The 14,901-nt window shown below is 44.2% G+C and overlaps 1 protein-coding gene across 1 annotated transcript in view; it reads right to left on the bottom strand.

Annotated features, from left to right (window-relative positions):
- LOC126439847 (uncharacterized) overlaps positions 1 to 14,901 on the bottom strand; it is a 604,845-nt gene that overhangs the window by 450,974 nt on the left and 138,970 nt on the right. The window contains 1 exon segment of the mRNA XM_050090598.1: positions 9,899 to 10,094. Within this exon segment, the coding sequence (XP_049946555.1) occupies positions 9,899 to 10,094 (196 nt within the window).

Consider the following 14,901-nt stretch of genomic DNA (forward strand, 5'->3'; position numbering starts at 1 on the left):
CGTATTTGCGAAATTTTATATTTGGCCCAAGACGATAGTCGTAATGTTGTCCGGTTGTAAGATTCAGTGTATTCGTTGGTAATGACTTGATTATCTGCGTTAAACACAATACTGAGTGAAAACCCTCCTATCATATTTTTTATAATTATCTGTCAATATCTAGACGTGCTAATGCTGAGTGAGATACGAGAAAACATTAATAAATGATTCCAATTATAGTCGCTGTGAAATCGGAAATATGAACTGGAGATTTACTTATGACTTATTCACAAGAAATCAGTGAAATCCGAGGAGGAAGAAAAACTAGCCTTTAACGTCCCGTCGACATCGAGGCCATTAGAGACGAAGCGCAAGCTCGGGATGTTTTTAAGAATAGGGAAGGAAATCGGACGTGCGTTTTCAAAGGAACCGACCCGGCATTTGCCTGGAGTGATTTAGGGAAATCACGGGAAACCTAAATGTGGATGGCCGGACACGAATTTAAAGCATCGTTCTCCCGGATGCGAGTCCAGTCTACTAACCACGGACCAGCAATGAAATGTAATTCGGCGCTGTGTGAACCATATTTCACGATTTCGATATTTAGTTTGCTCCACAGTTACCGAGACACATGTATTCTGCTGACACTTGTTTCGACATCTGAACGAAGCAGCGATCGGCAAATAAGCGTCAGTACATTATCCTATCACGAGAGCGGCTTCCGAAACCGCACAATATCACATGGGCTCTCATATCTATATGTTCGGCAGCACCACCTTGCGTACAAGTTTGCCTATTCCTCGTTTTCTGGTGGAGTACTTATCTTTGATTCAAAAAGGGACTTAAGCAATTGATGGCTCAAATGGCTCTGAGCACTGTGGGACTTAACTTCTGAGGTCATCAGTCCCCTAGAACTTAGAACTACTTAAACCTTACTAACCTAAGCACATCACCCACATCCATGCCCGAGGCAGGATTCGAACCTGCTACCGTTGCGATCGCGCGGTCCCAGACTATAGCGCCTAGAACCGCTCGGTCACCGCTGCCGGCTAAGCAATTGATGTATCACTTAAAACGGCATTTTTTTTAATGCGCTACTAATAAAAGTGGGTCCACCTCCAAAGCTGAACGATCAGCACGTTTGACTCCCATGTGGAGGCCCCGGGTTTAATTCCTGGCACTGAACGAAATTTTTGCTTGGCGAAGAGAAATGGCACAGTGTGTACTCAGCCTCGTGATGCGAATTGAGAGACATCTTGAACGAGAAGTAACAGCCCGAACTGTAAAGCTGAAAACAGGAGAGTGCTGTGCCAGCGCCATGATCCTCGATACCGCATACGATGACGTTATTGGCGGAGGATGTTACCACGGCCAGGTGACTTACTGTAGTCCTCGGAGTTGGAACATGAAGTTTGTAATATTTGGATAGAATAACGTTTAGATGCACTGTAAGGGTCGTTCTGGACACGTTTTCCAAAGCTGTTCTCGAACGGATGTGGTGCAGTGTTTGCATAGTGCACTGCGGCATGACTGAATCAGCCTGGGTACTGCTCTTGCCCGCTGAAGTATTTGCGAGTGTGCACAGTGCCGGCTGTCGAAGGAGTGGGCGCACGCACAGTGCACGGGAAGCGGCGGCGAGTAAGGAGCAGCGCGGGCGCTGCGCGGCTGCTGAACCCGCGTCCCGTTACCTGCCCGCCGTCTCCGTAATGACGCCTCGCCTCGCCCGCCACGGCACGCAGGCCGCTTCCTGCCCCCCGGCCCAGGACACCCTCCCAACAGGTCGCCTTACGTCATCCAGCGGAGGGCACTGCTGTCTACTCCGCTGTCTTCAGTACATACGTCATCGTCCCACATTGTCGAGGCAGTACAACTCCTGGCATGTGTCTCGCGATTTTATGGCGGGCCTAACAGTTCCTGCCCTAGCAAAGACACATAGCTGAAATCAACGATATTTTGTTTTTCTCTCGTTGCTAAAAGCTGCGCGCTACTGCTGAGACCAAGGGTCGTGAATGATAATACCGGGGCTGGTCAAAAATATGGAAACACATCTACATCTAAATGATGGTTCTGCAGTTCACAATTAAATGCCATCGAACCACCTTCAAGCTATTTGTTTACCGCTCCAGAATGGCACGTGGGAAAAAACGAACCCTTAACCTTTCTTGCGAGCTCTGAATTCTCTCATTTTATTATGATAATCATTTCTCCCTTTGTAAGTGGGCACCAACAAAATATTTTCACACTCTGAGAAGAAAGTTAGTGATAGAAATTTTTTGACAATGTCATGCCTTTGTTTTAATGATTGGTACCTTAATTCGCGTATCACATCCGTATCTCTACTCTATTTCGCGATAATACAAAACGAGCTACCCTTCTTAGAACTTTCTCGATGTCCTCCGTCAATCCTATCTGACGCGGATCCTACACCGCACAGCAATACCCCAGAAGTGGACGGACAAGCGAAGTGTAACCAGTCTCTTTAGCAGCCCAGTTGCATTCTCTAACTGTTCTGCTAGTGAATCGCTGCCTTTGGTTTGCTTTCCCCACAACATTATCTATGTGATCGTTCCAATTTGAGTTACTCGTAATTGTAATCCCTAAGTATTTACTTGAATTTATAGTCTATAGATTTGAGTGATTTATCGTGTAACCGAAATTTAGTAAATTACTATAAGTACTCTTGTGGATGACATCGCGATTTTCATTATTTGCCACTTTTCGCACCATACAGGTATTTTTCTTAAATCATTTTGCCATTGGTTTTGATCATCTGATGACTTTATCGGACGGTAATGATAGCATCACCTGCAAACAGTCTAAGAGGCCTGTTCAGATTATCTCCTAAATCGTTTGTATAGATCAAGAGCAGCATACGGGTTATATTCCTTTATGTACATCAGGAACAGCAGAGGGCCTTTATTACTTCCGTTTCACTCGGTAACTTTCCGCGGATTACTACGAACTGTGGCCTTTCTCAATGAAACAACGAATCCAATCGCACATCTGAGACGATATTCTGTAGCCACGCAGTGTGATCAGAAGTTGCTTGTGAGGAACTGTGACAAAAGGCTTCTGGAAATCTAAAAATGTGGAATCAATTTAACATCCCCTGTCGATAGCAGTCTTTATTTCGCAACAACGATATCTTCTGAATCAGTATTGGCTGTTTGGCAATAAACGGTGAGAAATCGCTGTTTGAACAAAAATGCAGATGGTTGCCAAGCCTACAGGTTGCACTGTTGTATTTTACCACAAACGGCAGTTATGCAATATCCTCAATACGTTGCAGGTGTCGGTCGTGATCAGATCAATTTTCTGTACAGCTGTGCGTGCATTATGTCAGAGTTAAGTAAGCTGTTGGTACTCGCATGGTCGGTGCTTAAGTAGCCGAGATAGCCGAAAAGTTAGGTGTTTCAAAAGGCAAGATTTGTGCTGCACACAGAGAAATCGGGAAAAAATCATTCGCAAAGTGACAACGTGGACGGAAGTGTGTGTTGAGGGATCGTGACGAACGGTGATTGAGGAGGATTATGACGAAAAAATGCTGCAGATCTGAATGTCGCACTCGCGATCCTGTCAGCATCAAAACAAGATAAAGAGAGATCGACCAGTCTTGAATTTCAGGGCGAGCTGTAATTCCAAATCCACACTTCAGTGAAGCAAATTCCTGTAACAGGAAAGCGCGGTGTCGAAACCATGAACCCTGAACAGTGGAGCAATTGATGAAAGTAATTTGGTCGGATGATTCTTGTTTCACTCTGTTTCCAACTTGTGGCCGAGTTTACGTCCCAGGAGAGAAACACAGGGTGAGTACGGTGATGATTTGGGCAGTTATATCGATTTGGGCAGCTGTATCGTGGTATTCCATGGGCCCCATGAGTACTCTGCGAAGTCATATTACTGCGACGGATTATGTGACCATTCTGACAGATCAAGTCCATCCCATGGTAAAAAGTTTGTTCCCCAATGGTGATGCTTTATTCCAACACGACAGGGCCACTGTTCAGAAAGCTCACGTCGTCCAGGAGCTGTTTTGCGAGAGCGAGGATGAATTGTCGCATTCCCCTGGCCGCCTTAGTCACCAGGGCCCAATATTATTGAGCCTTCGTGCTCCGCTTTGGAGAAAATGGTTCGTGATCACTATCCACCTCCATCATCGTTACCTAAACTTGATACTATTTTACAGAAAGAACGGTCTGAGATTCCCTTCGAAACCATACAGGATCTGTATTTATCTATTCCGAGACAACAGCAAGGTGTTTTGAATGTCAACGATTTTCCTACACCGTATTAGTCATGGTAATGTATTGTGTTTTTGGTATTTCCATGTTTTTTTCAACACATATATGCCTGCGAAGCGTGGAAAGGTGCGGCGCTTGGTTCTCTCCGAACTTCCAGAGCTTTGTGACACATATGTATTCCTGTCTAAAGGATTTAGAAGCAACGGTGGCATAACACTGTTTTAATTTTTCATTCTTCTTGTTCTGTACTTCCTTTTGTCGCGAAAATGATGTTTTTGCGGAAAGTGACAAGGCTGCAGTCACTGGGCCAGTTTGTTCTTACTGATGCAGGTAATCACTTTCGTACGCAAATTACTCATTGCATGCTGTTCTGAAAGAATTCCAAGATACTGGAAAAAAGGTGGCCGTGGAGTGGGTAGATAGGGGAGAGAATAATATGCCTTATACATTCTTTTTTACTATGAAGAAATTTTCACTTCGGACTTACGATTCATCCTCGTTTCCCTAACGAAAAGATCCTTGGGTCCATGCTGGAATCCTGATGTGTGTCGCGATTCCGAAAAGTCATTAAAATTTTCTAAATACGCTGAGTGACAAAAAAGTTAACTTCTACATGTAGAGGAAGAACTGAAATTAAACTTCCCCGTTGAAAGGTTATGTAGTTTTATTTTACTGATCAGAAAATTAAGTCAAATGGACAAGGAAAGTGGCTTTATAAAGTCACTGCAGGTCTCTTGTGAAGAGGATGTTTCCACCCTGTGCGATGATTTGGTTGGGAAAGAGGTCATCCTCCAAAGAAATTGACCAACAAGGACTGGAACTGACTTTCGATGGCCGTTCGGAGTGGCCGCGCGGTTTAGGGCGCCATGTCACGCATTGCGCGGCCGCTCCCGCCGGAGGTTCGAGTCCTCCCTCGGGCACGAGTATGTGTACTGTTCTTAGAATAAGTTAGTTTAAGTAGTGTGTAAGTCTAGGGACCGATGACCGCAGCAATTTGGTGGCTTAGGAAATCACACACATTTGAACACTTGACTCTCGATGTTCTGGAACTGGTGCCACAGAAGTTCTATCTATTGGTGACTGGTTGCCGGACCTTCCTTGTTAACCCCAATGTTATGTAGGCAGTTTATAGGCACAAATGCCGCAGGAGGATGAGCATTGCTGTGTCTGAAGATTGTACTATTACACAGTCTCCCGAGAACTTAATCTCTGACGTACTGCTGTGTCATCAGAGTTCCCTGAATCATAGCGACGTCCGATGGCTCCCCACGCATGAATTCTAGGGATAACAGCAGATGTCTCTCCAGAAAGTTGGCAGAATGTATCCTTTACCCTCTGCGCGCCATGAGGCAAGCGCTCATCATCCGATGTAGCGTAGAACCGTCGCTCATGGCTGAAAATGACGCCATGACGCTCGTCACTACTTTACAGGTAGCCAGCCGGTCCTGATGTGTTAATGGCAGCCTATGCAACAGATGTCCATTCAGAAGCTTACCTTCTGCTAATCTTATAACAGTGGCACGAAATGACAAGGGAATTTGTTACCACTACTTGTACCCGTATGGCAAGCGTAGATGTGGTACGGTTACGATGAGGTAGGTGCACAATAGGAAAATTCCATAGTGTGGTCAGACTTGGTTGAAGAGAGGCCTGAAGACACGTTTAGTTTTTCAAGTTCTCGTTCAGTTAATATAGGGTCGCTGTCACATTCAAACGCCCCTCATAAGGGGATACTGCACAGTTCGGCTGGCTGGCCACTTGCAGATCCACAATAAGACCTCTTTCAGACTTCGTCAAGTGCTGATAACGCTCTCCCATGCGAACACGCGGCATTCTGCATGACGCTTCCCATTGCTGATTAATCGTCTGACGCATTGTTCACAACACTGACAACATTAATCCACCCGAGGGACCGTTCCATTCGTCACATTGCTGCTCTAATCATTATTTGTTTGTGAAGAAGAATATGTTTACAATTCGCATGAGTGCCCGAATTCGCTCAGTCGCCCGGAAGTTGAGGTTTCTTTCACTTAACGCGTAATCAACCATGTAAGAGATCGACAGGCAAATTGCACATATGTTGCTTGAGCTAAGCTTTTCTGTGTGGTTTTCTTTTAGGCTTCGAACCAAAAATGTTTTCTGCGTTTTTGCTCGTTGGCTAAGGCATTACTACAAAGCTACCATTCTGATGAAGGAGCTAATTATCTTTCCTAAAAAAAGCAGCACTGCGTCATAACGGTGTCAATAACTGTCGCTCCAGAGGCAACGCTCCGTCTGAACCGTGAACGTCCATCACCAAAAAGAGCGAAACAATGTTCTGTGACACACAATCCTTAATTTCTAGAAATGGAATTGGCGTAGCGTGGTGGCGCGTAAGAGGTACGAACTGGTCCGAGGAAAGCGATTGACGGGTGTGGTGCTTGCGAGCGTGGACACGGGCGATGCGGAAGGAAGAGCAGACGCCTTATATAAGGCGCGGACCCGTTACGAGGCGATCATTTTGGCGCGCCTGGCGTAACGGCAGCTGCCCGCCGGAAGACAAAGGCGTGCCGGCACGTCGCACGTCGCACGTCGCCGCCTCCGGTCTGGACCAGCGAGGAACAATGGCCACGCCGTCCGAATACTAAGCGACGGCGACAGGATGCAGGATGCAGGGGAGGCGGCGCATCCGCCACTTGCTCTTCCTCGCTGCGTCAGTGGAAACCGAGCCACTACAGTGCAGCCCGACAAATAGAAGCCTCAGCTTTCAGGAATACGTCGTTACTAACATGGCTATGGCGTTACTGGCGCCCAGGGCAGTCTTCAACATTGCAACCCCCTCTACCTGCCTATATATCTTTTTGGTTAATCCTTATCGCTTTTTAATTTGATATACGTTTATTGAGATCAACACGACTCTACAACGAAGTAAAAGGTACACATTTCAGTAATCTTTTTTTGCGTGATGTAATTCCAAACATGGAACAGCACATGGTCCAAAGCCGCATTGCTCGCAAGAATAACAGGATTTCTGTTTTATTCTTTTGCTGCTAACCAATGAAATACCGTAACGAACAAAACCGCAAACACAAAACACCCTGCCTGAGAAATAAAATGAAGCACTCAAAAGGGCAGGAGGAAACGAAATAAGAATTCAAGGACTCGAGAGGCTATGTAATGATATTTCAGTGATTCCAGAATAGTCAAATTTACAAAGAACTCGTCCTGACTAACGTATAACAGCGACCCTGTCTACAGAAGCAGCGCGTAAGAGGTCGCACTGGAGCACAAGCTTGTGATAGGTCTACTTATAGCTGGATACACCACAGCTTAAATCTTTCATTAATATGAAGATGTTAAAGGAAATACGAGCGCAATATATCATCCGTATCACCTCGCTCGGCCATAAATAATAGCGTTACGGTATCTTACTAATAAGTTATCTTAATGATGGCTGCTGAGCCGGTAAAAAAGCTCGCTGAACGGCGGGAAACCGGTTTGGAGACTCAATCCCTCATCCACGAGATTGCAACATGACATTCACTTTCAGTTAATCCGGACAGTGGTCTCATTCGAGTTACAGATTACAACTCCTGGGAGTGTTCTTGGATTCTCAGAAATGCCATCACTGGACTCTATATTATCCATTTGATATAAGGGACAGTCAAATGAAAACGAGACAGATGGAAGAAAAGTAAGTAAACTATTTATTATTTCAAAAAGAATCAACATAATTGTTAATGCAGTTGTCCCGCTGTGGAACGAGACGGTTAACGCCTTCATGGAATAGCATCTGTGGTTGCCTACGGAACCATGGTAGTAGGCCCGGGTGTGCACCTATTCGTACGACGCAAATCGACGGCCACTAATGTCTTTCTTCAGGGCTTCAAAAATATAGAAATCGCTCGGGGATAGGTACTTTATGAAGAGTGTGTAAGGACTCCCCAGCGACACTTCTCCAGGGTAGTCGAAACAACCTTGCCAAAATGCAGGTAGGCCCCCAATCGTGGTTCCGCAGGCAAAAATTTTTTCCGTAAGGCATGAAACGTCTTGTCCCACAATGGGACAAATGTATGAAGAGTTATGGCGATTACTTTTGAGATAATACATAGTTCACTTACTTTTTTCAATCCGCCTCGTTCTCATTTGAAGTATTTTATACTACGCGCAGTGCTGCGTTGAATCAAAACTACTAGCTACTAGGCAGACGAAGAATAAAACATGTGGTACAATCTTACCAAAAGAGGAAGGAGGCGGCGTATTAACTGGTAACTTTGGGAATGAAGAGAACTCTACAGGCGAAAATTTGCTGCGGATGATGTAGGTTGCTGTATGTATCCCAATATTATTATGTACATTTAACGTAATACGCTACTACGGTATCAAAGAACACGGAAGACTAAGAATTCGGAAAGAAAATAGCAGTGGTATCCCTATATTTGACTTTTACATGCGTCCTAAATATAGCATTGGCCTACTACTAACGTCGGCGAAACTGAAAAATGTTGGAGGCACAAATCATAAGTGAGTATTTCCAATGACAAATTATGGCCATGAAGTGAAATATGAAAACATGATCTTTTTGAAACGGTATTTCCACCTATCGAAGTGGCGCTGTGTTACGACGCCGTAGTCTTGTACGGGAAGACGAAAGTTCAGATCGCGGTCCGGCCTGCCAGGTAGTTTCTCGCTGATTTCCCTAAACCCTTTAAGGCAGTTCCCGAAATATTGGTTTGAAAGACCACAGACAACTGTTTTCAGCCGGCCGGAGTGGCCGAGCGGTTAAAGGCGCTACAGTCCGGAACCGCACGACCGCTACGGTCGCAGGTTCGAATCCTGCCTCGGGCATGGATGTGTGTGATGTCCTTAGGTTAGTTAGGTTTAAGTAGTTCTAAGTTCTAGGGGACTTATGACCACAGCAGTTGAGTCCCATAGTGCTCAGAGCCATTTTTGAACTGTTTTCCTCGCGCTTTCCCCTTCTGAGCCCGTGTTTCATTTTTTAAAGACCTTGTCGTTGATGGCACATTAAATCCTAATTTTGTTTCAGCCCTTTCAGACCTGTGTTTCTTCTGGAGGAAGGAAAATTTTTCTTTGTGTGGTATACTCTCACGTGACTTTTTAATAATTTTAGATGGAAGATTTATACAAAAACATTTAGCTGTTTCCTAAACAAACTTTGTACATTTGGCTTCAGTCTATGGACTAAAATAACTAATTACGAAATATTATCTATTTTAATAAATAACAAGATGATCATTCAGTAATTACCGTGTAAAATAACAATATTCATATAGTGGAATATAGCGAACCAAGCAAATCTGTATATACTGACGGTTACGAGATGCTGCGCACTGCTAAATTGACTTGCCGATATTTTTATAGTGATGCACAACAGTTGGCAGCACTTGCGCGTGATGAAAAGATTGTACATTAACAAATGTGTACCTCTGGTTTCCATTGGGAAGTAATGCTTCTGTTACAGCTGGGACAAATTTAAAATTAATGTGCACAATTGTAGCCAGAGGGTCTGACAGAGTTAAAATGCTGTTTACTCCTGAATTCATCAGCACGAACTACGATTTAAGCATTCAACTACGTTGAGACAAAGTATAAACTACCGAAACGCTTGCTGCCCACGATGAAAAGGATAAGTGCACAAATAGTGTCGAACGGGCAAGAGAACATTGTCTGTGACTTACCTGAACACTTTAGCTCGCGCCGCAGCTCGTCGGATGCCTGGAAACAGTCCGGTACTCCATCGCAGAGCTTGGACAGTTCGTACAGTTGCAGCACATCGGTCGATTCATTCACCTGGCATCCGAAGTAACCGTCTTCCAAGTTCAAGAAGAATATTTCGTGTTTGATTCCATGGCCGAGTCCGTTATATGATAATACCTGCAAAGCAGAAGGAAAAAAAAAACTGATTACAAATACTGCTTCACCAAGCAAATTTCATCACTTTACAGAGTGCGTCACTTCTATTTTACATGTATTCTATCACTGAAAGTCATTTGTAATTTATCATCTTCGAAATATTATACTTAAGATTGCTAGTTGTTGCGACGATTAAGTTATAAATCAGTAACTGATCAGTCGTGAGGCACGCAGCAACAAAATAGGTTTATAGCTTCCTAGAGTGACACGAAATTTTCTTATGTTAGTGTTTCTACATCTACATCTCCAACATTACTCTGCAATTCACACTTCAGTGTTTCGCACAGCGTACACAGACCCGTTTCTGAACCGTTCCACTCTCAAACTGCGCGGGGGAGAATAAACACCTAAATTTTTATGTGTGAGCTTTCATTTATATTTTGTCAGGATGGTTATTTCTTCCTTAATAGGTGGGAGACAACAAAATATTTTGTTATTTGGAGCAGACAGTTGGTGACTGTAATTTTGTGTAAAGATCTCGTCGCACTGAAAAGCGTCTTTGCCTCATTGATTGCCACCCCAACCCGCGCATTATATGCATGACACTCTCTCCCCCATGACGCGACAATACAAAACGAGTTGTCCCCGTGTGAAGTTTTTCAATGTCCTCCGTCAATCTTGTTTGGTAAGGATCTCATAACTTGCAACCGGACTCCAGAAGAGAACGGACAAGCATGTTGCAAACAGTTCCTTTAGTAGATCTGTTGCGTCTTCTAAGCGTATTGCTAAGAAAACGAAGTGTTTGTTCGTTTTAACCACAAGTTTTTCATGTGATGGTTTCATTTTAAGTCGTTCGCAACTGAAACCCTTAGGTATTTTGCTGAATCGACAGCCTTTAAATTTTATATATATATATATGATGTCTTTCGGACATCTCCGGAAGAACAGACACCATTTTGATCCAGCAATCATTGTGAATTACAATACAAAGGAATTAAAGACATTGTCTGCTGGAGGGTATTGACTGAAGTCAATGAGGAAAGTTGAAAATTTGGACCAAACCGAGATTCGAAACCGCGTCTCCTGTTTAGTAAACAGATGCATTGACCACCAAGTACTCTGGACACAGAGGTCAGTGCACCTGCGCAGAATATCCTACCACGCCTCCCGACAGAACAAATACTCGAATATCCACACATTACTAATGTAGCGCCCCCTGCTCATTATCCTCGTTACTCACGGCATTTCGCGAAAGAACGGACACCACACACACATATGTCTGTGTCGAGACGGACAATGATCTCTTCAGTGCAGACGCTCACCAGGCTCGAACTCTTACGGCAATCGGCGAAATGCCGCGAGTAAAGAGGATTATAGAAAACAGGCACTACATTAGTAGTGTGTCCGTGCAGTTGCAATGACCACTGCGTTCGGATGGCTTCGTGGAGACCTGGGTTCGAATCCCGGTCCGGCACAAATTTTCAACTTTCTCCATTGATTTCAGTCAATGCCCGCTTGCGGTCAATGTCTGTAATTCCTATGTGTCTTAACCCTCCAATTTTGTTTGATTCAGCGTATTATTAAAATCTGACGGAATTGTTAATACTGACATGGAAAACCTCACACTTTTTAATGTTCAGGTTCAGTTTCGTCGTACGAGGCAGATATCTTTTGTAAATTATTTTGTTTTTAGCTTTAATCTTATGGTGACATTACTAGACGGTTAACGATACAATCTAAGAGAACTTCAAATCTCGGAAAGTAGAGACAATGAAACTGAATGTACAGCGGGTAAAAACCTTCGTGTAGCACTAGCAAAGGCAATACATATCCTGCGTATCTACTTGAGTTGTTTAGCTTTGATATGCGCTCTGAATAGTTTGCTTCCTGACACGAATGCGTGTTTGGGTTATGTCTATGAGCATTTTGTAGGTGTTTACATGAAAGTAACAGAAGGTTAAAAAAATTTTCTTCATAGAGAGCAATATGAATATGCTATCTTCCCCCTGGCTATTCGTTTGTGAAACAGCGCAGCGCTTAATGCACAGTACGATAGAGGGTATTCAACGATTCGTGGCTTAAGTGTACAATGCGCTGAGTTTACGGTATATAGATATTCAAAAGAAGCATTACTCTGAAAACAATGACAACTGGTGCCGTTTTGGAATCTATGGCGGCACTATTCGAATGACTTACTCAACAACGGCATGTGAGTAGAGAGCGTGATACGCGAGAACAAAGTTAGCGGCACAGAATCCTTGCCTTTAGAGTTTGGAGACTAGAACAGAGCAGAGGTGTGGAAAGGAAGTGGATGGACTCGGGACGCCACGTCCGACAGCGGCTCGGTGGTCTCGATCGACGGCAGCGCTCGCCGCCTCGCCCTGTTTTTACGACGAAGCCGCAGTGAGAACGCCAGAGCGCTGAATAGCGACGGCGCTCGCTCATACCTACTCCGCTGCGGTTTTTCCACGCCGCGAGCATTTCGCGAGCCGTTTCCCTTCGAAATGCACATGCCGACGCCGACTCCTAAGAGTGAAAGAAAAATGAAATCGTCGATCAAAGGCTCGTTTCTGACGGACACAGCTCGGTATCCTAATCATTTCTCAAGGTCTGAGCTGCAAGAATGTTCGACGTTAACCCCATCAACGTGGGCACGCTTTTAAGAAACCGAATTCTGTCAATCACAACCCAGCACAAAAGGAAGAGTAATGAAAGAGTAACGATTCTTTAAAATAACATTGCCTAGTAAGGTCCTTTAGTTGGGTTACAGGCGACATGGCAAATGATGTTGAAGGTCTTTGACATTAGAGAAACGGAAGAATGATAAAAGCGGGTTAATAACTTCAGTTCTGCTTCGAGGAAGGAGTAAGAAGTGAGTCGACGAACACTTCTATAAACAATTAACTGTCATGCTAAAGCGACAAGATACAGGCATTATCAGAGGAGGTAATTGTTCCCAGGCTAGGGGCGCAAACGGTCGAATAATGGGAAATCTGTACTTGGTTGTTAAAAAGGATTCGGATATTTATTTCAAACGGTTCTACAATCACTGATGCGATTTCTAATTACCATATTGGCCAAACGTGGTCGCTTCTATGACAAGCGATTGAGTGGAACACATTTTCTATCGGGCAGGCCTTAGTTACCCTGTTGCGTCGTCTAGATTGTGGGCGTCGGCTATGACGCACGTTTGTGGTTCAGGAGTGCAGTATAGTGAGAGGCTTCTTGCGTGAGGGAATGGGAAGGAAACGAAGATTAGAATTTAACTAGTCGCGACTAGGATGTTAGGAACGGAGGGCGAACTCGGATCAGGAGAAGGATGTAGAAGGAAATGGGCTGTGTCCATATCCGAGGAACTACCCGTTCATCCTACGTGGTTCAGCATGCATCATAAAACCTAAATGCTAGACGAGGATTTGAAACCCACTAGTTCCGCTGTAGCTGGAATGAAATGAACAGTTTTATGAGAACACCCAATTGACTGAGAGTTTACTGCTGAAAGGTGAAAGTATCTAGGAAGCAAAATAACACATGTTCGAGGAATCAAGGCGAATATAAAAATCAGACTAACATAGAGAAAGAGGGCATTCCTGGGAAAAGAAGCTTACTACTGTCAAACATCGGCCTAAATTTGAGGGAGAGGTTTCTCAGAATAAGAGAAAAAGAAGAGAATTGGAACGTTTAAGATGTGGTGCTGCAGAAGGATGTTGAAAATCCGGTGGAGAGATAAGAAATGGGGACCTACTCCGGAGAAACAGTAAGGAGAGGAGCATGTGAAAAACATTGACAAGCAAAAGACGCATGATGATTGGACACCAAAGAATAACTTCCACGGTATTTGATGGGGCTATAGGGAGTAAAAACTGTAAGGGAGGGCAGATGTTGGAATCTAACCAACAAATAATAGAGGATACTCGATGAAAGAGTTACTTTGAGATGAAGAGGTTGTCGTCACAGGAGAGGAATTCGTGTTGAGCCGCATAAAAAAAGCAGACGAGTGACGACTCGGAGGATCAATGATCAATGGTAAAATGATTCAAAGCTGTGGGCTTTGAAGTTTTTTTAGCTCTGGCGGAATTGATGGCCTCAATTGAAGAAAGTTTCGCAGGTTCGTTTATCTGCTAACTATGCTGATTACGTAGTGACAATGATGATGTTCTACTTCCCTCCCTCGGAGACTAGTAAAGATCGTTCCACGGAATAGTTAAACAATATATGCAATACCTGCTTAAGCTTCTTTCAGTCTTCATGGACTGCTTCATGCGAATACCGATCTTGGAAACCCTTTCCTCTTATCCCCCTCTCCCCCGCCCCCCCCCCCCCCCCCACACACACAGTCAAGCACACATACAAAACTGCCTTGGAAACGATACTCATGCGGCGATCTTGCTATTCACATGCCGGGTGTGAGGTAGATACGTATTCGTAGTGACATATTTACAAGGTGAGTGACCCACGTATCTGATTATAAGAGGACACAGAGATCAAAGACTACAATAAAAATTATTAATATGGTATCGAAAATGGTTTCTATCTAGGATGGGTACGTACAGAAAACTCAGACTGCTGTCAAGCGGATGATCTAACACCACTTTGTGGCAACTGCATTGCTCTCAAGGCGCTGCCGTTAAACACTGAGTAACTGGAGCGTGGAGAAACTGAATACAGTGATTTATTGGAAGAAAACGCAATATACAGCTCGCAAATATCATTCACCGAAGCGAATGCTGAGCAAAATGCGCACAAACAGGATCTAGACCAGCGGCTCGCTGACTGATGGCTCTCCGTTACTGCAACGAGTTTTTCTGCTGTGGAGGTGATCCGGCCG

The sequence above is a fragment of the Schistocerca serialis genome, chromosome 1 (genome assembly GCF_023864345.2).
Source record: "Schistocerca serialis cubense isolate TAMUIC-IGC-003099 chromosome 1, iqSchSeri2.2, whole genome shotgun sequence".
Taxonomy (NCBI): Eukaryota; Metazoa; Arthropoda; class Insecta; order Orthoptera; family Acrididae; genus Schistocerca; species Schistocerca serialis.